General features: G+C 39.7%; 2 protein-coding genes across 5 annotated transcripts in view; both read left to right on the forward strand.

Moving 5' to 3' along the window:
• Positions 1-1,178: 1,178 nt before the first annotated feature.
• tlcd5a (TLC domain containing 5a) lies at positions 1,179-6,282 on the forward strand. Of its 3 annotated transcripts, none has more exons than XM_022210997.2 (3): positions 1,179-1,555; positions 3,280-3,483; positions 4,179-6,282. In XM_022210997.2, exons 2-3 carry the CDS (start codon positions 3,288-3,290, stop codon positions 4,709-4,711), a joined length of 729 nt encoding a protein of 242 aa, XP_022066689.1. In that variant the 5' UTR covers positions 1,179-1,555; positions 3,280-3,287; the 3' UTR covers positions 4,712-6,282. The 3 variants fall into 3 exon arrangements, with proteins under 3 accessions (XP_022066689.1, XP_022066691.1, XP_022066690.1); XM_022210999.2 differs by lacking the exon at positions 1,179-1,555 and adding an exon at positions 2,612-3,128; XM_022210998.2 differs by lacking the exon at positions 1,179-1,555 and adding an exon at positions 2,618-3,107.
• Positions 6,283-9,815: 3,533 nt separating this feature from the next.
• arhgef12a (Rho guanine nucleotide exchange factor (GEF) 12a) overlaps positions 9,816-24,234 on the forward strand; it is a 39,219-nt gene continuing 24,800 nt past the window's right edge. For both annotated transcript variants that reach the window (XM_051957928.1, XM_022210983.2), the window contains exon 1: positions 9,816-11,258. In XM_051957928.1, the coding sequence (XP_051813888.1) occupies positions 11,227-11,258 (32 nt within the window). In that variant the 5' untranslated portion in view covers positions 9,816-11,226. The remainder of the gene's footprint in view (positions 11,259-24,234) is intronic.

The raw sequence follows: 24,234 nt of genomic DNA on the forward strand, positions 1-24,234 counted from the left end.
CATAATTACATCTAATGTCGGACAGTCAGCACTGGCGCCCCACCAGGAATGTGTGCTCACCACTTTACTCGACTCTTTTCTCTCAATACAAATAACTGCATCTCAGGAGAGCCGTCTGTAAAAGTTTGCAGACGACACCATGGTCATTGGCCTCATCTGGGATGGTGATAAGTCTGCGTATAGACGGGCAGTTGAACAGCTGTTCCTCTGGTGTAGTCACAACAACCTGCAGCTGAACAGAAAAATGTGGAGATGTCAGTGGATCTCAAGAGGAGCCTGTCACCAAACACCACCTCCTCACTACTATCAACTGTACCTACCAGTATTTTGGAAATTTCAGGGCTCTCGTAGAATCTGAAGTGGACACTCAACCTGAAAACAAAAAAGGCCCAGCAGAAGATGTAATATTTGTGCCAGATCAGAAAGATCAGCCTGCCTCAGTATCTGCTGCTACAATTCTATGCTACATTAATCCAGTCTGTTTTCTGCATTGCAATCACTGGCTGGTTTGAATCATCCGCCAAAAGGGCAGTAACAGAAAACAAGTCAGGACTGCAGAGAAAGTCACTGGGGCTAGACTAAGTTAGTTCATGGACAGGTAACATCTTGGACACAACCTGTTCCAACTCCTCCTCTTCGGTAGGCACACAGAGGACTGAACGGCAAAACAAACCAGTTACTATGAATCTGTCCATGTGTCAGACCAGCAACATTGTTCTGTGCTCCATTGCACTATTGTTCACCTACCACATAAAATGTCAATAACAAAGCACATATTGTTTATAAGTGTATTTATTCCTATCATCAGACGCTGCACAATTTGCAATAAAATTTCTGTTCACTTTAAACATATCCTTTCACACACATGTTTACCTGCACAGGTTAGTTAAACACTCATTGTCCTCTCTCTAACCTGCAGGACTTGTTTAAGCGCATGTTTGTTTTATGTAAATATTGTGCGAGTACAGAAAAAATGGTGTCAGATTTCTTGTATGTGTACACATACTTGGTCACGCTTGACTGAATCTTTTATAATATATATATATAAATCATAAATGATTTTATAATATATATATATAAATATATAATATAATATAATAATATATTATATTATATTATATTATATTATATTTTGAATTTATGTAGTTCCTGCTATTGACCACAAGGTGTCACTACTGTTCAGAAATGAGGACACAACATCCCCCGCTGTAGGGAGACATCAGGAAGGATGGAAACATGCTTTTTCTGTTCGTTATTTAATAAGCTTGCAGAATCTGTAACTACGATATACAAGGAGATAATACAATTGGGGAACAACCCGCGTTTTACTACTTGCTAGCTGCTACATGTCTATTCACAGCAGCTAATAAGCCATAGTAGCGATCCAGGGATGCTGAGGGAGGCTGTTGTTTCCAGCGGGCGCTGCTCAGACAACAAATAACAGCGAGTGTTTCTGCGGGCAAATTTTTGGTAGTTTCCTTTAATAACATATCATCGGAGGACACAGAAACACGCAGGATGTAAACGGAGAGAGAGCCACATGTGTACCGTCAAGGTAAAGATGTTTTACTCGCCGTTTGTGAACGCGTTACGGTCCCATATGGCAGAGCTTTGTTAGCCCTTAAGCTAGCCGGCTATCTGATCCAGCTAACTGGTCAGTTAGCCTGTTTGCCTCTTCTGAACTGGGGGATAAGCTCTGCTCCTGCTGCTGTTGCCCTTTCACTTTTATCTGCCATCGATGTTACCATGCATTAATTAATTCAGCAAGGAAATAAAAGCGTTGCAGTTAAACCAGCTAGTTCTCCAAAGTCCTATATTTAAGGGTTTCCATGGGAACCTAATTGTTCTGCAATTAATGTGCATTTTAAAATACCTAAAACTTACCTCCACTTCGCTTATTTAGTAAAATACGTGCAACCCTAGGATATCACCTTTACATATAGCTTTCTTTAACCAAGAAAGAGCCCAATTTAGTCAAATATGTTCTTATCTTGAGTGACAGGTTCTCAGAGGTTACAAAACATGTAGGAGAGTTTAACTATACACCACACGGTCCATCACATGTAAATGCTTCGAGCTTTTTTTATTATTTATTATAAATATAGGCCACTGTATTTTTGCTATTAATATCCAGATCCCATGTTGGATTGGATGTATTTCCAGTTGTTTTTGTTCTGTAAGTATTTAATAAGAATGTCGTGTGTGAGCTGTTTATAAAAATTGTCAAACCAAATTAAACATCCAATTATTCCCTCATTCAGACAGCACAAAAAAATAATCAGTGCTGTTTAACCCAACTGTTGTAGCTGTTTCGGGTAAAACAGTAAATTAATTACCAGATCATCTGATCAGCAGACAAATTAATTTGATGATGGGTTCTTAATTTCAGTCATTTTTAAGCAACAAATTCCAAATATTTACAGTTTATTTCCTGTCCAAAATGAAGATTTATTGCTGTTCTTGATGAACAGTAGTTTACCTGATACCTTTTTGTTTTGGACTGCTGGGTGAACAAATCAAGTAATGTGACTTCATAATGTAGGGGTTATGACAATCTTTTTTGGACTATTATTGTGCTATATTCTGGTGCTGCAATCTGCAGCCACCATCCTATTCTGCATGCTGCTGTATAAAGAAAGCTGTTTTAGAAAGGAACCAAAGCAAATGATCCCACTGTATAACATAATTCATCTTGATATGCCATCCTCACATCTATGCAACCGTACAGCTGTTAACTTTGCTGTGCATTCCAATCAAGACAACAACACTGCCTTTTGCATTGATTCATAATTTTTCAAAGGGCACTTAATGAAAGAGCCTTTGCCCTCATGGGAACTGTCTGAGTCCCAGCACCTAGTAACCTCTCATCCAGTTTTGAAACTTGCCTGAAGTCTTAGTAAATCAAGTGTACATCTTGTTCCAGTCCATTGAGGGTGGGCCTGTCCATCTGTATGGTCTCACCTCCTAGTACAAACGTCACAGTCGAAGAAGAGACGTCCCCCTCACCCCACCAGACCCTCAGCCAGCCAACTATAGTACCATTATAGTTCAAGCAAAGGCTAATTGTTGGTCATTTACAAAGGGTGCACAGTCCAAGTCTTTGGATGGTAATTCTGTTTCTTTCTACTGTAAGCGATATTACAGAGCAATGCTTTCTTGCATTTCTATTTTACCGTGTAATGTGACTCAAAGTTGGCTTAATGACTGTGGATGAGCTGGTTTAACTGCTTTACTTTCAGTTAGTTTTAGCCGCTGTTCTTGTTTTCTTTTTGTCTTCAGGAGGGAAGATGGCAGTGGTTGTGGTCTGTGCGTTCCTGTGCCTGTGCTGCTGGGCGTCTTTCTACTTTATCTTGTGCAATGTTAACGGGTCGAGGAGCTATGAATGGAACTGTCGCCTTGTCACCCTGGTGCACGGCATCCTGGCGGTCTGCATCACAGGATACATAGGCTACGTGGATGGACCGTGGCCCTTCACTTATCCAGGTAGGACATTGACACTGTGTGGATTCAGATAATCAGTGTGTATTTGTTTATGCATAAATTCTAAACATAAAATGCAACAAGGACTGTCACAAGGTTGCAGAGATGCAAAGTGCATGTCAGACAACAGTAATCTGTACCTCTTCAATATGTTCAGGTGACAATTACTTTAAGTATAGATTAACCGACTGGTTATTTTTTTGTATTTTTCTTCAAAACCAGAGATATTCACTTTGCCAAATTATAAAACTGTAAGTCTTCATCATTTAGAAGCTGGAACTTCACCCCCTGTCACAAGTTTTGAGACGGGTTCTAATTTATTTGAATGACAAAGTGTCTCAAAACTTTTGACAGGGGGTGTAGGTGATATTATGCTTGCCTGTATAGTTTTAAAAACTTTGCTTCTTCAAACAGTTGTTATTGTGCAGTTTACTTCTATCACCGGAAACAGTTTTCAAAGTGTGGGAAAATCACCCCTAAGCAGTTACCAAACAATTTTACTTGTGCTGCATAACAGATGTTTTTATTTTTAAATTGCTCAAAACTCACAGACGTTTGTCTTAACATCTTGATGTGGACAATTGTATTATCCTTTCATAGTGACAACTTGTTTTGTCTCAGTGATTGTGTAAGTGCTTTGGCTTATAATGGAAAAAAAGGCTAACTAAGTCCTGTGTGTTTGTGTTTGTGAATGCCAGGTACTAAGAACACTCCTCTGCAGATAAGTGCCATGGTGGTAAGCCTGGGCTACTTTATTTTTGATATGGCCTGGTGCGTGTACTTCCGCACAGAGGGGCCCGTTATGTTGGCCCACCACACCATGAGCATCCTGGGAATCCTTTTGACCCTCTGGTTGGGGGAGTCTGGCATCGAGTCCTGCGCTGTCCTCTTTGGCAGTGAGATCACCAACCCTCTCCTTCAGGCACGCTGGTTCCTCAAACAGACGGGACGTTACGGGACTTGGCTGGGGGACGTCGTGGACGTCCTGTTTGTGCTGCTGTTTGTGGTGATGCGAGTCTTCGTGGGAGGCACAATGCTGTATTGTGAGCTGATCTCCCCTAGACCCAGATTCTTTATCAAGTGTGGAGGAGTAGCCATGTATGCTCTCTCCTGGGTCTTTATGGTAGACATTGTTCGATTTACAATACGCAAGAGTAAAACCTGGCGAAAACAGAAGAGAGACGACCAAGAGACTGTAACAGCTAATGGTCATGAAGGGAAGAAAGACTGATTGGTTTCATCATGTCTGTTTTTCCCTTTGGACACCCAATAAAAAAGGAAAATCAACTTTGTGTATGTTAACTTAGGGTTAAAAAGGGATTTTTAAAAGAAATAAACTATGGCGTCTCTGTTTAAGGTCCAACACCTTTGCATTTTAAAATAAATTCATTTTATACACAGGTGTTGCAGCTAGACATGTTGGATTATTATGTAAAAGGTGCAATTAACAAACACAAATGTAGTTTATGTTGATGAAAACCAAAGCACTTTCTATAAACACATGAGCAGATGTTGCAGTGAACTGTGGCCTAGTCATATGTGGTGCTGCTGTTCCAATGGAAAGTTCACTATTAGGAAAGAAATAGTTTACATGTAAAGACTGTGGTCCCTGAGAAACATTTTAGTCATATCAGAAATTTAGGATTGGTTTTCTTGTCAGCCTTTTTTAGAGTTGGTGAAACTTTAAGCAGTTATGAAAGGTATACTCAGGGAAATGAAGTAATGTCATGAAGTTGGAGTGGATTCCAGAGAAGTGTGTGCGATGTGTTTCATTACTTTCCTTCATCTAATTTATGGTAATTCATCTAAGCTTTTTCCTGCCGTCTGAAATCCTACTCCAGAGCACGCACTTAAAAACATTTCATTTATTTTACTTCACTTGTGTAAAAGGATACACGAGAAACCTCTCAGTTACATAGGTCTACACTGGTGATGTTATGATAATTACCTTCAAATGTTTGGTGATATGGTCCTCGGGTTTGCACTTTATATAGTATTTTAAGTTATTTGAAATGTCTACTTTCCCCTATGACAACTATGTGAGTGTGGCCCTACGTGATTAATCTTTTAGAAAAAAGATCTGCAGTCTGTACTGAAAGCTCCCAGTCAATTTAATTTAATACAGCATTTGTTTCAGTCTCACAGAGATCTTGTCAGACATTGTCAGGACTTGACAATTACATTTGTTGTGAGCTATCTCCACAGTGCATCTATCTTGTGTCTGGCTTCTGCTTCAGTTTTTTTCTTCTTCGATGCAGCACCTGTAAACATCTTTGAGATGTGCTGCTCTATACTGTTTGCCTTAGTCTTTGAGAGATGCCTCTGCTACTGTCAAGGCCAACTTGACAGGATAAAGGCAGATGACTTGATTTATATAGAAGATGTAATGACTGAGTGCACTCCATTGTTCCATGCCAAGAAAACTATGAAACTACCAGATTTCATGTTTGTGTTTACTATGAAATTGTTTTGTCTGTTGTTTTAGTTCACATGTATTTCTGCCATAGAGCACGTCATCTCTATGTTTCTCATTTATATTTGATGCGTTCCTCTCATACAAGGCCTGTTTACCTGTTGTTTGGAATATCCGTGTGCATCACCGTTATGTCCAAGAAAGTACAAATCTAACTGGTGTGTGCCTTAGTAATATGAATGTATCTTCCTGATTTTTCTTTTCTCTTGGGCTCTACTGTAAACCCTCCAGCACAAGAGTCGGTGTACTGAAGAACCATTTACGGTTTGTGGTTTCAAGATTGACCTCTGTAATTCCTGTGTAGAATGAAATAAAAATGTGATATGTTATTTGTATGTTTTGAAAAACAACTTTTAGACAATGGTGTGGGTTCAATCAATTAGTGCCACAGATAAACGATAGATACTGGACTGAGGCTGAAGTTACCGAAGGTGTCCACATGATGGTGTCATATCAGTTATATATGAATGATCGATGAGGAAACATGAGGAAGGTCCTCTGGCAATTCTAAAATAATGACATTAAAAGGAATGAAAAGCACATTTTTGAAATTTTCAACTAAAAATCGTGTCATATACTTTTAATTTAGGATGAATTTAACAGTTTTGGAAATGTTTTTATGCTGTTTTTTGATCAGCTACATGTATGCATGGCATATATTTTAGTACATGCAGTGTATTGTCAGGTGCTGGAAACATAAATATTGAAATTGGACTGCAAAGCACAACACCAAAACACAAAAAACAGATGCTAGTTCACACAATTAGTGTGCTAATGGGATGACAAACTGGACTTAGAGAGGCTACAGATGAATATTTCATTCAAACACACATTTATTGAAATATGTACTAACACTGGATGTTTATTTTAGTACTATGTAGCCAGATTCATTGCAGAACAATCAAAGAAATGGATCTTAAATTTTTTCATAGGTTTAAGTTAAAAAAATGCAAATGTACAGTAAGTTAAATAAACTAATTACTACTAATGGAGTCAGTGAATATTGATTGAATTGACTGCACTGAATATGGATCACAGTCTTGAAAGCTTGCATGTGCCAACTGCAGTAGTTTACAGACGGTATTCCAACAAAATAAATTCAAACACAGGAAAAAATGTTTCCAGACAGACTTACCTTTACCTTTTCATATTTTCATTGTATTTCTCATACTCTGTCTCAAACACACACGGTTTGGTAAGCAGTCAAAACTGGGATGTTGTCTTGCACATTATGGACATAAGACGTGACTAAGCTGTACATAATGAACATAATGACTATCCTGGTCCCAGACCAACCACAGACAGACAGAGAGCCGTAAAAAACATGAAACAGTCCCACAGCAACACATAATTATCAAGTTAATCGAGCACCCAAAGGAAAGTGCTTCAAGCAATATCTATCCAAACAACCAGGGCTCTAACTAATGGTTAGCTTCTCTATTTTTTCTAATCATTTAGCCAATAAAACACCAACATTAAGAAAACTAACACTTGTTACAAATTGAAAAATTAACTCTCAGATGTCTTGTACAATAATATATGAAAGAATAAACCAGCAGATCCTCACATTTATAAAACTAGAACCAAAGAATTAATGTTGCATGATAAAACTTGATAACGTGCTTGAGCAATTTATTGATTCTCTAAATTGTTGCTGATTGTTTTTGTGTCCATCAACTAATGAGTTTATTGACTAATAAACATAACATCTGTCTCTTTGTATGTCTGATGTGGTAAACAGCAGAATAATCAATTATGGGATCATCAAATTTATTAACAGTCAAATAAATAAGTATCTAATATATACTTATATACTATAAGTATACATTAGGTGCTGCCATTTACTTTTTTGATTAATCGTGTGGTGAATAAAATGTGAACAAATAGGAATAAAACAATAATTGACTGTCTAAACTGTTACTGATTATGTTTCCGTCCACGGTCTAATGACCAATTAACATAACATCCCTCTCTCTGTCAGATGGATGTGCTTATCATCATTAGCAGGATAAAATGGGAACAAATAATCGATCACAAGGCGTTTGGGGTCTAAAATGGTTCGATATTGTGCTTTTTCTGATCAAAAATCTAAAGCCCACATATCTTCAGTTAGAGATAACATGCATGGGAAGCAGAAACTAGTGAATTATTGTCTTTGTATATTTTATCATATATATGTTTTTATGTTCTTATATTTTGTGTTTTTCTGCATTTCAAGTGGATCAGTTGTAATTTTTCTATAGAATTTGTGTGCGCATTATTCACCTTGTGTGTACTGTTTCTGATTTATTTAATTTCTGTAATCTAATTTTAGTTTGCTGCGTTGTGGAGTTTATCTTTTATGTCAGTCAGTCGAGAAAATTGCAAAAAACTTTGAATGTATCTCCAAGTGCAGTCACAAAAACCATCAAGCGCTATGACAAAGCTGTCTCACATGAGGACCGCCCCAGCAAAGGAAGACCAAGAGTCACCTCTGCTGCTGAGGATAAATTCATCCAAGTCTCCAGACTTAGAAACAGCAAGTTAACTAAACAGCACTTCAGATTAGAGCCCAGATAAATGCCCCACAGAGTTCTAGTAGCAGACACATCTCTACATAAACTGTTCAGAGGAGGCTGCATGAATCAGGTCTTTATGGTCAAATAGCAGCTAAGAAATCACTACTAAGGAAAAGCAACAAGCAGAAGAGATTTGTGTAGCCAAGAAACACAAGGAATGGACATTAGACCAGTGGAAATCTGTGCTCTGGTCTGATGAGTCCACATTTGAGATCTTTGGTTCCACCCGCCGTGTCTTTGTGCGACACAGAAAAGGTGAACTGACAGTCTCTACATGCATTGTTCACACCATGAAGCATTGAAGAGGAGGTGCAATGTGTGGGGGTGTTTTGCTGGTGACACTGTTGGGGATTTATTCCACATTGAAGGCACACTGAACCAGCATGGCTACCACAGCATCCTGCAGCGATATGCGTTGAGTTGACATGAGGTTTGCGTTGAGTTGGACCACAATTTATTTTTCAACAGGAAAATGACCCGAAACACACCTTCAGGCTGTGTAAGGGCTATTTGACCAAAAAGGAGAGTGATGGAGTGCCGCATCAGATGACCTGGCCTCCACAGTCACCTGACCTAAACCCAGTCCAGATGGTTTGGGATGAGATGGACCACAGAGTGAAGACAAAAGGGCCAACAAGTGCTCAGCATCTCTGGGAACTCCTTCAAGACTGTTGGAAAACCATTTCAGGTGACTACCTCAAGAAGCTCATCAGGAGAATGCACAAGAGTGTGCACAGCAGTGATCAAAGCAAAGCATGGTTATTTCGAACAATCTAAAATATAAAACATGTTTTGACTTATTTCACACATTTTTTGTTTACTGCATTATTCCATGTGTTCGTTCATAGTTTTGATGCATTCAGTGAGAATTTTCAATGTAAATAGTTACGAAAATAAAGAAAAACCATTAAATGTGAAGGTGTGTTCAAAATTTTGACTGGTAGTGTAAATAAGCTTGTTTGTTTTCTTTGGAAAAACACACACATACAAAATAAAATGTAATCAAAAATACTTTTTAATAATAAAAAATATTGGTAGTAAATTTTTAGTGAATCAATGAATGGAGTAAACATTAGTATGATGTAAGAATAACAATAAAATGTCTGTTTCTGCTCATAACCAACGATAAATAGTTGTATAGAAAGCAAGAACAAATTACATACTGCAAAAAAAAAAATACTACATTGATAACTGATATTACTGGTTGTAGCAGCCGTAACTGCATCGTTCTTGTTGCAGGATTATTTTTGTGTTATTTTACAGCAGCGCTCCCTGACATTAAGCTGAAACTAAATTTTCCCATCTCCCTGCGGAAGTGGTTAGTGGAAGCGCTATTGGACTCCAACAGCTAGCTGGCTAGGGCGTTGCTAGCGGCAGAAAGTGGGATTTTTGGTACCTTTCCACAAGTTATAATCTCGCACAAATAACGTCCCGCGTTGGAAAAAACAGCGTTTGACGTCCGGCAAAAGTTTCGAGACCGTCGGCGGTGTTTTTGTCGTTGTTTACAGAGGAGTGGTTGATACTTTCTGTCCCGTTAGCTGGCCACATAGCTAGCCTGCTTTCCATCCACGGGAATTCTGCTGAGAAACGACTCAATTCTGGAAACATGGAGTCAAGGAACGTCGCGCTGTGCTAACCGACTCCACTGGATTTTTTCTTGTCTTTCAAGGAGACTTTTTGAAGGACACGACACGGAGACATATCGCAAACCAGCCCAACATTCATGAGGTGTTGTGTGTATATATATTTTTTCGGTCGTTGGCCGGCTCATTGTTGTGAACGGGAGTTTGCTTAGTTTGCACACGAAGCAAAGTTTTTTGCTGAAAGAGCTCATCTGTTTTGTTAGCTGGTAGCTGGCGAGATTCAACAGCTGCCAGCTTGCCGTTTAAAAAACAGATTTGCCTGAAAAACAAATGTGCTTTCTTTGTTACTGCTCATCTAAGCTCGTTTTGGTTTTTTGAATCCGCCGTCTTACACCGGTATAACATTAGCTGCAGTTGTGTTGCTAATTCGTAACACGGGTCGTTTAAACTCGGTATTGAGCGATTCTCATGGTCACGGGAGACTCGTCCCCGCAGCCACAGACAGGCATTTCTGGGAGCAGGGAATACCAAATGGGACTGCAGGAATTTCCAGCATCTTCAAAAATCATTTAGGCCAGTCGGCCGAGCAGGGGTGGTGGCAGACGGACTACATCGCAGGGCCAAGGTGTCTGTTACATTGGAATACGGATTGTTTACACATTTCATATCGCCGCAAACCTGGGATGTGAATGCAAAAAAAGAGGAGTCGCACAAGGAGTTCATACATGCACGACAACTTGTGCCAGCTGGAGCAGTATATTTATTGTTGTTGCCAAAATATTGTTTATTGCCGGTGTAGGATATCATCTGACTGTGCAGCTAATACGACCGAGGCCCTGATTAATTTTTTAAGGTCTGCACTGTAGATTCCTCGCTGCTGTTTCATTTTTTTCCACAAGGAGTATTGGTTGACAGAGAGCATAGACAGTATTTTTGGGTTCACCTAGTGTTTGGATGTGCCTTGCAACAACCCCAGCAGTGTCCTACAGTTAAGTGATTCTCAGCACCGTTCTCAAAATCCCTGCCTACTTCAGACGAATGCCAGAGAAGGACGCTCCAGGAAATCGCTTCACCACACTCTGGAAAATGTTAATAGGATATAATTTGCTGCAAATCTAGAATCGGAAGCCCAATGAGTGACACACAGTCCAGCTTCACTGACAGGTACGATATGCAACCACCTTATATTCTGCATTATCTGCATGCCACATGCACAAATTCAGCCCTCAAGCTAATAAAGCTGAATATTTAGCGGTAAGTTTCTTGATTGGATTATGATGATGATTATTAATCTGAAACACAAGCCACGGTCTGATGAGAATATGCTTTACATGGTTCAAGCAAAACACTACTTTGTATTGATGTGCACCGTAATAACTGTGTTATACAATTACAAAGGAAGGACATCAGATCTTAATGGAAACTCTGCTCATCTCAGCTTGGGTAATGGAGTTCCCAGCAGACTGTAAAGTACTACTTGTCCAACGAATGAGAAGTTCTGCCACTGTTTGTGTGTCAGGGAACAGTCATTCGTGATCCCTCTACACCTTTCAACATCACTATTACCTCTAAGCCTTTAAAGCTAACCTTCCCCTACACCTATTAAAACAATCTCTGGATTTAGACAGAACCTTAGCTCCGTGAAGTAATCACCTTATCTAAGGCATCTGTCAGCTTAAGCGCAATAGGTTGGACCAGAGTGTCAAATAATGTCTCATGGCCTGAAGAGTACACTAAATAGCAGAGAAGGATCAGTTTGCTTCACCCGAGTTCATTGAGATCTAGTGTACTACTCACTGCTCTCTGCATTGCATCATTACAAGAATGAATTCCTTTGTGATTTTGTACCTGGAGAATAAAGACGTTTCTATTCTCAGTCTGATGTACTCTGGCAGCAAAACAGAAGTGAAGCTGTTGCATTACATCAAGCCTTCCCACCTGAATCCCACATACCTGCATTAAAGCAGGCCAGTACACTGGGATGTGGTTGGTGACTCAGAATAGAGGGCAGATTACTGCACAGGTTGGGATATGAAATATCCTCATGGCTAGAGCTAGAGGCCAAAGCCCAACCCCATTTTACATGGCCCCCCTCCCCCACTGCACTGATGGCAACAGTGGCTGGCACCAACTGCTATTGTGGTGCATTTTATAGTGTGTGTCTGTGTGTGTGTGTCAAATGGTATTACCACGACACTCTGCATGGCACTATTTAGTAAACTGGTATAGATAATCCTTATGACTCTGGTTGCTTTTATCAGTAGAACTACCAAATTATGGCTTTACAGTCACTTAAGCAAATAAATTACAGACCCTACCAGTGCGATGCGGCATTTAATCTTAGGTTGCTGCTCGTATCAAACAGTGTAGTTTGTCGGAGAACAACTGATCATCACAGAAAAGCTGCAGCATGTGAAGGCTTAACCAGGGCGACACAAATTTCTTGTCTTCTCGTATTCCCTTTAGTCAGAGGATGTGGGTTGATATCTTTAGAATGAGCTGGTTCATGTGTTTGTTTTGGTGTCACAAGCTTGGCGTCCATGAAGTCATAATTGTTACTCTACCAGTAGGGCATGATGCAGGCTATTATGTTCATGCTAAATGGGAGAGTGCAAAACAGTTGAAGAGGAGACCGTAGAAGTGTGTGAAACTTGCTCTGTACCTCACAAAGTTGACCTTTAATCCAAATCATTACTCAGGATGCTTTTGATTGTTTTCGACAATAGTTGATGATAATGACTTTATTGATTAATGGTGTTGAGTGCTTGCGCCTCTCTCCTTAAAAGTCCATCCATAATTTCCTTGTCCTTGCTTCCTCACCCCCTCCATTTGTGCATTTTGTTTTTTTCTCTGTTGGCTTTGGTGGGAGCTTGCATTCAGCATCAGTTGGGGTTGGGCTGCCAGCCGGTGGGTCAGTTTAGTGTGCTGTTAGCTCTTTGTCATAGAGTTCTGCTGATCTCCACGTTTTTTTCCCCACACCCCCCTGAGGCCCTCCCGGGAAGTCGTGCTGGTGACATCACTAATAGTAAACAATAGCTTGCAGTGGGAGCAAACTGACTGTCCGCTGTATACTCCTCACCAGGTCTGTCAGTGTAGGTCAGGTACGTGCAGGGAGGCTGCTCAGAGTATTGTTACCCTACTGTGAACGAAAAGTTTCTGGTCAGTATAGTTGCAGCTAACGAGTTTGCCGTTAGTTTGTTCTCTGTCACTGATTCTAATGTAAATGGTATTAATGATTTGACAGTTATTTAGTTTGCAATTGTGCTGTCAATTATAATACTAGAATGACGCTTACAACTTAACAAGACCTAAAGTAATGCCCTCACATTGTTTATTTTGTCTGGCCATCATTTGAAATATGACAATGAAGCTGGGAAAACAGACACCAGATTCTATATCTTGCAGTTGTTTGGTATTTTAACTGGATAAATAATTTAATGGGTACTCATCTGTCAAAATTATAAACTATCACGTTTGTCTATTGACTAGTAAACTAATTAATCAGCACTAGTTGATAGTAACATAGCACTGAAGTTATTTGCCTTACTGCAGTGGCGTTTGTTTCCTCATGATAAATGTTTTCATGAGTAGTTCTGACAGCCCGCTCTGCTTGTATGCGTCTCCTCTATTTGGCATCCCTCCCTGATAATGCAGCATGCCTCTATTCCATCTAGTCAGCGCTGATACCGAGGAAGCTGTGTCAGCTGCTCTGAACTGTGCATTAATATGAGCATCCAAAAGTCATTTAAAGCTCTGATCTGAAGTGCAAAGGCTCTCCAGCTCAGCATGAAGCGGAGAATACCAGTATGTACTTCCATGTTTACTGCAAGTGTACGGATAAGATTCAGTGTGTTGGGAAATAAACTCAAGTTCAAGTGAAAACTAACTTTTTAAATTAACTGAGCAATAAATAGTTTCAGCCTGCATGATTTAAAGCTTCAAGATGGCTTGTCACATCCAGGTAGGGCAGTCAACACACTGCTGTAGAATTTTATGTCTCTTGAAGTAAATGTGCTAAACCATTTGCTATATAACAGATAAATCCAGTTTTGTGTAATTTTAATTTTATGCTTAAATCATACATACAGATTAAATAATGATAATGCTAATAATTGTTTGTTGCAGCAATAGTTCTTTGCCTGTACAGATAATGTATGGACATGGAAAATGTGTGATTTCCCTAGAGCAGGGGTGTCGAACTCCGTTCCTGGAGGGCCACTATCCTGCATGTTTTACATGTTTCCCTCTTCCAACACACCTGATTCAAATGATCAGGCTCGTTATCAGGCTTCTGCTGAGCTTGATGATAAGCTGATCATTTGAATCAGGTGTGTTGGAAGAGGGAAACATCTAAAACATGCAGGATAGTGGCCCTCCAGGAACGGAGTTTGACACCCCTGCCCTAGAGCCAGTGGTATTTAAGATTGTGAATGAATTCAAGCGAAGAACAGAGATAAAATCCTCAGAATGATTTTTTCCATACTTTAACCCAAGTTATGATGGCCTGTGGGTCTTTCTGTTACATTAAAATCTTCATTTCAGTATTTGCCTTGGGCCAAAATGTGACAAAGGTGTTTCAACCATGTCATGCACTATTTTATTTTAAAGCAAAACAAATATACACATTTTAAGCAAGTGTGTCAGGCACCATTTTCCTGGACTGCCTTTAGAGATCACAAGCTATGAATTAGTCTTATAAATGCCATAATGTGCATGCTTATAAATAATGAAACAATATATTATACCTAACGGAACACTTTCAGAGAACATCTTATCTGGAAAACAAATTCACCTGAAAGCAAATCTTCTTTACAGTGCTGTGCCGTAGTGCGGTGTAGCAGTAGTGTGGTATGAAGATGTCAAAGGAAGAGGAACGAACACCTGAACAGTCTCACACAATCAACCACAACAGTTCTTTGCTAAATGCTTTATTTATAGAGAATATCACTTCAAGATCTGGTTTTGATATTTTCAGAAAGGAGTTTATTCCATTTCATAGTAAATTTGGCTGTTGCAGCTTGTGGTGGTGCTGCATTACACTGAAAGATATTTCTGTTATTTTGTTTGCAATGAGTAAAATATAGGAAAACAAAAAAGACGACTAAGAAATCCACAACAATTTGGTAGAACTGAATAGTTGTTACAATTTGATCAGTTTGCTATATTGCACACAGATGCATATCCATATTGGAAAAGGAGAGGGATTTTAATGGTGAACTCAATTGCTGCAGCTATTTGTATGTATTTTGTGCAGTGGTGTATTTTCAACTAAACACACATATTCACAAATATGTCAAAGTTGATAGTGTCATTATGCAAGGCTTTAAATGATTATAGTTTAAAAAAAAATCGTGCAGTAATAAAAACAATGTTTGCCAGACAGTCTTATTGTCAGCAACTTCCATCACGACAATCACTCAGAAACATTCAGGCAAGCCACCAGTTAAGAGGGAAACTGTTTGACCCATAACACTCGTGCTCTCATTGCTTTCTATAATCACTCCTGCAACAGCTGTCCTATCTTCTGTCTTATGTGAGATCTGTCACATAAACCCACTCTTCTTAGAGGTTTTACAGGCTGAGTACCAATTCTGTGCTATATTATGCTGCCATATTGCCTTTTCAACTCATGCCTCTCTGGAGCTATTCTGCTGTTGTAGTTGGAGTCATTAGCGATGCATTTAACACAACGCTCTTGAGATTTGTTATTGATGACATTTTCACACTTTGGTGGTTTTGCATTCTCTATGCGGCAAAACTGCTGCAACATTGTTGAAGTTTGCTCTCAGTTGTGGGAAATTTGGACTTCAGAGCTCATTTTTTTTTATTATTCGCTGCCTTGCTTGCATTTAAACATACTAACCACCAAATGTCTGCACTAAGTGACTGGCCAGATTCTTTGTTTTGTTTATTTAGAGAATGTAAATGAGGGCCTTAGGAAGACTGCTCACACCTGGATGTCACTTTGGCAGGCACACACCAACTCTCACCATACTCTGTTCATTCTTGCCAGATCCCATTTCAGTCTTTTTCACACTCTCTCTCAATCACATTCATCTTTCATCCTAGTCTTTGCGTCAGTGTGTCCCTTTCCCCCCTCAAAAGCACATTTCAGTATTTTTTAAGGTATGTGCTGTTAGCCAAGTACACAGGTGGAAATGGTTTGCCTGCAGTCTAGCCTGGATCTTTATTCAGGATTTTGTTAAGGTGATTATAAATCTTTTTTAATTATCTTTGTCAAGCTTGTCTAGAGAGAAAGAAATATAAATGGGAAATGGAATGGAGATGGCAGAGAGGAAAGAAACAAGCGATACCCCAGGGGTAGTGATGTTGGAGAGTGGGTGGAGCCTGGGCATTAGCTGGGGCTCTGAGTACTGGGGGAGTTGGGGTCTATCACCCAGCTCGGTGATGTTGATGCTTGTGGACACCCTCTACAATCCTGCGCTGTTAGCCAATAGAGCTCCAGGGCCCAAACATTACTTTCACTCCACAAAAGACAGGATCACGACAATAGAGGAAAAGGGGACAAGGAAAGAGAGCGGTCTTGCCCAAGTGTCATGTCCTCACATGTCCATGTAAGGGTTTTGTGGCCTTAAACTAGGCTATTGCCTTCAAGCTAACCGTGGCACTTAGGAAGCCATGATATTCTGCAGACTGCACAATGGCCCAGTAGATATGATTGCATACTTGTTTCATATTTTGTTCATTCTATTAATGTATTGCATATTTGTTGGGTTTTTTGTAGTTGAATACGCATGTCTGCTCAGTTTTTGAAATAACTTGGAATAGGTGTTTGACATTAAAAAGAAGCTCCTATGCTGTTGCTGATTAGATGTGATTTCTGTGGCATGTTGAAAGTCCTATTCACTGGGACTGAGAATGGGGATGTTTCTAATTGAATGCTGTCTCTGTGTGCTATGAGAGGCTGCATTGTAGAGAGAGAGACTAGCAACATGCTGCTGCACTGTGATTAATCTTACACTGCCTGTTTCTGCTGATTCAGGGGTGACTAGACGGACTAACACGCCCCTACTCTGTCTCTACAAGAACCAGTGTCAGAACACAGGTTCTGTCGCCTACCTGCAGTTATGTTGAGTGATTGACATTATTTGCTAAATGACTTCAAATTCTTTAGATAGCAAAAGCCAGTACAGAAGAAGAAAGGTGAGGATGTGAATGTGCTGTGAATTATCACACCTTTTCCATAAGAATCTTTTGTACATATTCTTGCTGGCCAGTGAATGTCCTAATGATAGGCTGCTTGTCTTGTGGTGAATTATCAGTATATTAATGTATTATCATACATTCATCAAGCTCCATTTTTAGTGAGTGTAGTGGAATAGATGGAACATTTTATACCTTTGGAGAGAATGAGCTGTCAGTAATGTGCTTTTACCACAGGTTGCATCAGCGTCACCGTGTACGTCTGCTTCGAACATTTGTTTGCACATCTTTGAGAATATTTCAGGACACCACATCATACACGGAAAGTCTGTGTTTCCAGGTGTCTATGTGTCCCTGGCAGACACGCCTGTATACACTCTTGAACTAATGCTAACAGGTAGCCTAATCAGCCATACAATGTATGAGGAAAAAAACTTGAAATCTAAAAGAAACAAGGAAAATAATGCATTATCAAGATTTCAGGAGTCTACTCAGCTCAGAGAAGTAACTCATTGATTAGCAAAGTTCTCAGGTTTTTGTGACAGGACTCATGACTAGCAGCAGTGTGGACCGTGTAGCATGTTGAACCACCTTTTTTCCTTTCCCAGTGCTCGAGGACAGCAGACAGCATAGCGTGAAGAAATGTCTATCCCCCGGCTCTCATGTCAGGAATCCTGATGAGGTTTATTGGGGCAGAAAGGGCACAGTTTTCCCCCTGAGGCTGTAGCTCGAGCTCCAAAGCCATTGGTCTCGTCTCTCTAACACACACCACACCTCCCTCCTCCTCTCTGTCTATGTCTCATACACTTACTTAATCCTATCTGCCTTTAAATCCATATTTCAGGATACACAGTGGTACATGGTCACACTACTAAGATCACATATTAAGAGTGACATCACTGTGACATTGACATTTGGCTGGAGTGTAGTGGACACGGTGGTTTAAAAAAAGAATATCGCTGCATGGGTGTAGACAACGTCTTTCTCAGTGGCAGGGAGTGGAAAGAAGTGACGTCATACACACTGTTTGTGTGTGCACCCACATTGTGTGAGTCAGGTATATAGATTAGATAACAAGCAGTGTGTTTGTGCTCTCTGCCACTGGCTGGCTGCAGGCATGAATCAGACTGTTCAAGAGACTGTATCATTACACCATTGAGATAGAATCACAGACCTGTCTTAAAGAGGTGAATGGCTGGCTGGTCAAAAGCAGATATTGCCAGTTCTGTGAGGTACTTGGCTGCCCAGTGGCATGACTCGGCACAAAATCCAGCTGAGGACATTGTGCCGTCACCACAGACTTACGCTCCAGCTCTGCCAAATTTTCCAGCGTAATCTGACATCTGAGGATGTGTTGCAGTGGGTGATGTTGTATTTCACCTCCTGGAATGGACACACCTCAGTCTGATCTCTGCAGCCTGCAGGCGACTCCCATAACTGTCCAATCCTCTCCTAGTTTTAGACAGGCCCCACCTCTCCCAGCCCCAGCAACACCTGTGCTGTGAACTGTAGTGTTCTGCTCCTGGGTAGGGGACTCCACATATCTGCAACTTCCCTTAGTACAAGTCACAACAGCTTCATTGTATGACCAGGAAACACTAGGGTAAATCTGTTTCTTAACTTGTCAGATGAGTCATGCCAACTCTTATTCCAACATTCTCAGTGTTTAACTTCAGTAATCTATTTAAATCTGTTAACATCGATGCTAAGAGGAACTGAGAGTAACTTGAAGTGCTTCCTTTTGATGAGCTGGTTTAGTTCCTTACATACAGTTTTTCTTCCTCTTCAGTTTGGGAGACCCCTTCACAGAAATGGCTGTGTGTCAGAGTCCTTCTCCCTCGGGGCTGTTCGTCCCTCCCTCCCTCTCTTCTTTTTCTTTCTCCACGGTCTGGCCTGGTCCCGGCCTCTCTTGCTGCCACTGTTGCTGCAGTTGGCCCAGCTCTGCCACAGTTTTCCATCAAAACACCAAACCTCAATGGAGCATTCAAGCCCAGGCCCGCTCCAGTGCTGCCCCTCCCTCCCATCCCACCCTGGTCTGACTCTGCCTTCTTTCTCCCTTTCTCACTCCCTAAACTTTTAATGGCCACATCCAGGAAGAGCTCCTAGCTAAAACTTTTGTAGCTGGATCTACATAATTGAATGAGGAAGTGATTTTTGATTTTGTCCGTGAGTTTATAGAAAAAAAGGTCTCATTTTATTGTGTTTGCTTCAGAGTTTTTCCTAGATCTACAGATCAACTCCACTCTTTAAAAATGTATGCCTAAACCCACACATTTAGAACAGCATAATCACTGGCACTCTAGTAGAAATATTTTCAAGGTCCAAGGTGATTTTTTTTCTTAGTATAACCAAGGAAATAATTCAAAGTGCTGCAGCAAAGCAAAGCTTTTATAGACTGCATTTATCTAACTCGACTCACACAGTTATTCAGACATCCAAAAGCTGTTTTGCAGCGTGATAGTACAACTTAGATCAGTTTAGTTTGTTTGCTGCAGTTGTATCGTCTTATCACTACAGCTCATGTGCTTTTCATATAAATTTGTGTTTTTTAGTAGTGCAACCAATGGTTATTGTAATCATACGGGAAACTCTTAATTCATTAATTTTCCTGATTGTTCAATCTATCACATGTCAGTAAATAATAAAAAAGCCCATTGCTACTGACCTAAACTGTTTGTTTTGGGTTCCTCAATGTCCAAATCTCTAAAAATATAAGAAAAATCCAGACACTTTCATAGTTGAGAAGCCAAATAATTTTTTTCATTTTTGCTCAAAAGCTCACCTAAAACTTTACATAAACGGCTAAGGACGATTGACTGACATATTGTTTCTATTGTAGTGTTTTCCTCATTATTGTGTGAGTAGTGTACACTTCTTTATAACAGACTGTATAGTAGAATATTTAAACTATCATTGGGACAAAGAACAATACTCTACTGTTGTCTAGTGGACACAGAATCCACTGCTAATATGGAGCCATTGTGATAGTTTACTAGACTTTTACTGTGCAGTTGTGTGAGCTATGATTGTGAGTCAGTGATGCATTTCAGTGGAAATGCCAGAGAAACATTGCCCTCGACATGAGACCCTTTAGCGTGACCAGTCGGCCTTTGCATTCACTGGAGTCGGTATCAGTCAAGGTACAGGGCTTCTGCAGCAAACATCTCCTACCAGAATTTGTTCCGTCACAACTAGACTGTTTCTCTCCCAGTTAAACTGTGTACATACAGTATTTTCCTGTCTACTCTGACTGATGACTTTAGAGAAACCTCAGCTATATAAGCCAGAGCCAAGATGCAAAACTCCCAATGCAGCCTATTAAGCTGTTTAGCTGCTCACATGACCATGACAGTTAGTTTCCTTGGACAGTAAACCTTGATTTAGTGTTGAGAGGCATGCTGTTGTTTGCATGAAATGCTCAAGTAATTGTGAGTTAATTGCATCAGAATAAAAACTGACAAGCCAGGACGACACAACAAGGCCTTTAGTTGTTCCTGATACATGTTTCTGGCCCATCACAGATGAAAATAACTTTCAGCACTTTGACAGATTTTCTTGTTTATAAAACTGTAAAAAATTCTCAATTTTTTCAAAATATTGGATGTGTGATTATGTTTAATCCAAAGTAGCGTCAGAAATTATACAAAGCAAAAATATTGATGCTGTGAGTTAGAATGCAGCCATATCACAGATCACTAAAATCATGGTTGAATTCTTAAAATGTATAGCAGAAAATGAGCAAGCTCAGTACCTTAATATTAAAGACTGCTGTCACTGCTTACAGGCCTTTGCAGGGGTCTGTTGAATAGAGTTAATACTGCTGACATTGACATGTTTTTCTGTGATTTCCTAATTATCTAAAACAGAGATTTATTATTTTTGGATTTTTTTTAGCAATCTGTCAGACTATTTGTTGAAAGTGACCATTAAAAAAAGACAGCCTCCTCTGGTCAGTATCCATTGCATTTATGCTAAGCAGGTTAGCAAGCATTATGTCAGTCTGTTATGTACTGTGTATGTGATTTATTGATTACCGTGTCTTACCTTTGCAATATATCTCTATCATTTTCATGGACTTTAAAAGAACAAACAGCACAGCAATGTAAACAGTAACATAATCAATATGCTAATTAGGCTCCATTCTTATTGAATTGCCAGCACAAATTATTATGTGTATTTATCAATCATTTTTGCTTATTTTGTAACAAAAAATAAAACAAAACCAAGTGGGAATCCATGCAGCTGTCAGGCCTTTTGGTTAATTTTTCAATTTTAATTTTAATAGATTAAGTATGATGACTAGTTGTCAGTTTGCTGGTTGGCTAACGTGCAGGTGAAGTGCTGCAGAGTCTCGTTGTAGACACTGAGTTTCTGGTGTTCAACCTAAAATAGGGTTGATCCGTCGCTTAATTTCCTCATTTTCTGTTACACACTTTTGCTTCCACATTGAAAGCAACTGTCCTATTTAATGTCACTTTGCACTTTTTCAAAATCACCTTTATCACTTCTGTCTCACGCAACGCTCACAGTAGCTCTGAGGAAACATTTGATTTGATTGGAACAGGAAAGTTTGTCAGTATATAATGTTTTGCAATATTTTGTATGGGAGGGTTAGGGTTAGTTACTTTATAGACGTTACTGTGCATAGGCACACACAGGAATACACGATGAAAGTTTAACAAAATGAAATAACCATTACTACAAAGATGAATTATATCCATGTATGAAAGGTTGCTGGAGCACCCTGCTTCATTCATGGCCTTTTCACCATTCTGGAGCTGCGAAACATGTTTCAGCTGCTTTTTCTGGAAGATGTATGGAGAACCATCTTTCTACCACCATTTAGCAGCACTTGTCAGCTGTCTGTATGCAATAGGTTTGTCTGTTTTGTTTTTTGGAGTTCTTTTCTGTCCATCCCATTTTTCTGTGATTATTGCGCCTTTTTGGGGTTCGGCTGGGTGTCATATACTTCTTTAAAAAAAACTACAAATCTCACAGCTGATTGCAGACGTCTTTCACATTTACCAATTGAGTACTCTGAAGCAGAGTTTCTGTAGCAGGTTTGGTGTCTCACGCCCTCGCTATCAGTAAGGCTGTGTTGTAGTTTTGCTGTCAGACTGATAAGTTGTTCTCATTCACTTTTTTGCCCAAAGATTTCACACACTCAATTTTACCCAAAGATTTCACACACTCAATTTTACTGGTGCAAAAAAACAACATGCCAGCATCATTCTCCTCTACCCGTTTTTTTTCAAAACCTGCCTTCATTTTTGTAATCACATTGTTGTAAACAAGAGATTTAAGACCTTGAAAATGGTTAGTTGTGATTCAGATCTAGTTGCCAGGGGCAACTATGGAAGTTTCACAGTCAAACCCTGCAGGAGTATGTTTGTGTGTTTTTACGAACTTCTACCAGAGGCCTGGCAGCTTCAGGACTCCTATAATTTAAGAAAAAATATTTTTTTTAATCCTGTGTTTTAATTCTTTGCTGCTCCTTCAACACCTAATATGCTGCTGTTCAGATATTGTCATCCCTCTTTTCTCTCACTTGTGTCTTTTGTGATCTTTTTACATGCTTGCCTTTATCCCTCTCCTCAGTCCTTAAACATTTCCCAGGCTGGGTGTTTTTTTTTTGTAATTTTTTTGTTGTGTAGACTGGTGCTGGTTTTATCCCATTATTATTTAGGGTGCAGATGCTACATTACAGTTCTAAGCAAAACTCTTTTTCTTTCAGTAGTTTTAACATATACTAGACACTTGTAAAACACCATGTAGTGGTACAGAATTATTTCTGAAAACATGATTCATTAGCCTAGTTTGGCACAGACATTATAGACAGCCTGACGCATCTTTTCGCCTTTTAGAACTTGCTTTGCCTGTCATGTTTTCATTTGTTCCTGTATGATCAACCAAGAACAACATCAGCCTACTCAGTTTTGCCATCTCTGAGCTACTGCATTCGCATGTGCCATTTCAGCGTGTGTGTTTATATCCTGACTTTTCCATCTTTCCAATTCAGAGGTTTCTTAGGGAGTGGGCTACTTAAAGCTAGTTTTTTTTCTGCTGGAGGCTCTGGAACTTATTACAGTCTGAGGCATTTTCATAAACGGGCCATTCAGCTGCCTCTGCATGGCTCTGAATGGGACACAGTGTCGCAAAGAGAAAGAGAGTTAATGTGGGCTAGTAAGTCGTGAGACCCCCCCATTATGGAAGACTGGTGTTCTGAAATGTGTAGTCATTTATAATACTGTTTTGTATTATCATACTGTGTGCTTGGATTTTAAACTGGGCCAGTACAGTTCCACTTACTTGTTTCCTGTTGTCTTTAACCATTTTCATTTCTTCAAGCATTTCAAAAAGCATGTATCATACACTGTAAGTACAGTGTCAAACATAGCTTTAAATTAACAGCGTCTCGAGTCGACGCCTCAAATAAAAAGATGTGGGCATTACAATAAAGTTTGAAAATGGATTCACTGCTGTGGGATTATTACCACACTGATACGTCAGTCTGTTCCATGTTTTCCACTTCATCAGAGTAAAAATATTAAAACTGAATCTAAATTTAGGGTTTATGGTAACTATGTAACAATATAGCTTTCAACTCGCTGGAAGTGGTTTTTCATACTAAATGAAATAAAGCATGGCTCCCTTTGCTTGGAGAAAAATGAGCTGTGCTGACTGTGCGGACCCCACCATGGACTGCTGAATACTGTAGCTGTGAGGGGCCACCCAGATAATTGGCACAAACTTGATGAGTTTTCAGGAGACTTAACTTTTAATGAAATGTAGATTGAAAATAAAATCTCATCATCGTTACCCCTTAAATTGCTTTGGTATAGATTGTTTTTAGAGTTCCCCAGTGACTTAAAGGGAACCCGGGAACACCACACACGTGATTTTGCCTGTCATGAACTGTATTTATATCTGATCTTTACTGAACACTAGAGCTAAAATTGTCTCTTTTGTCAGAATT

Source organism: Acanthochromis polyacanthus, chromosome 13 (genome assembly GCF_021347895.1).
Source record: "Acanthochromis polyacanthus isolate Apoly-LR-REF ecotype Palm Island chromosome 13, KAUST_Apoly_ChrSc, whole genome shotgun sequence".
In the NCBI taxonomy this organism is placed as follows: Eukaryota; Metazoa; Chordata; class Actinopteri; family Pomacentridae; genus Acanthochromis; species Acanthochromis polyacanthus.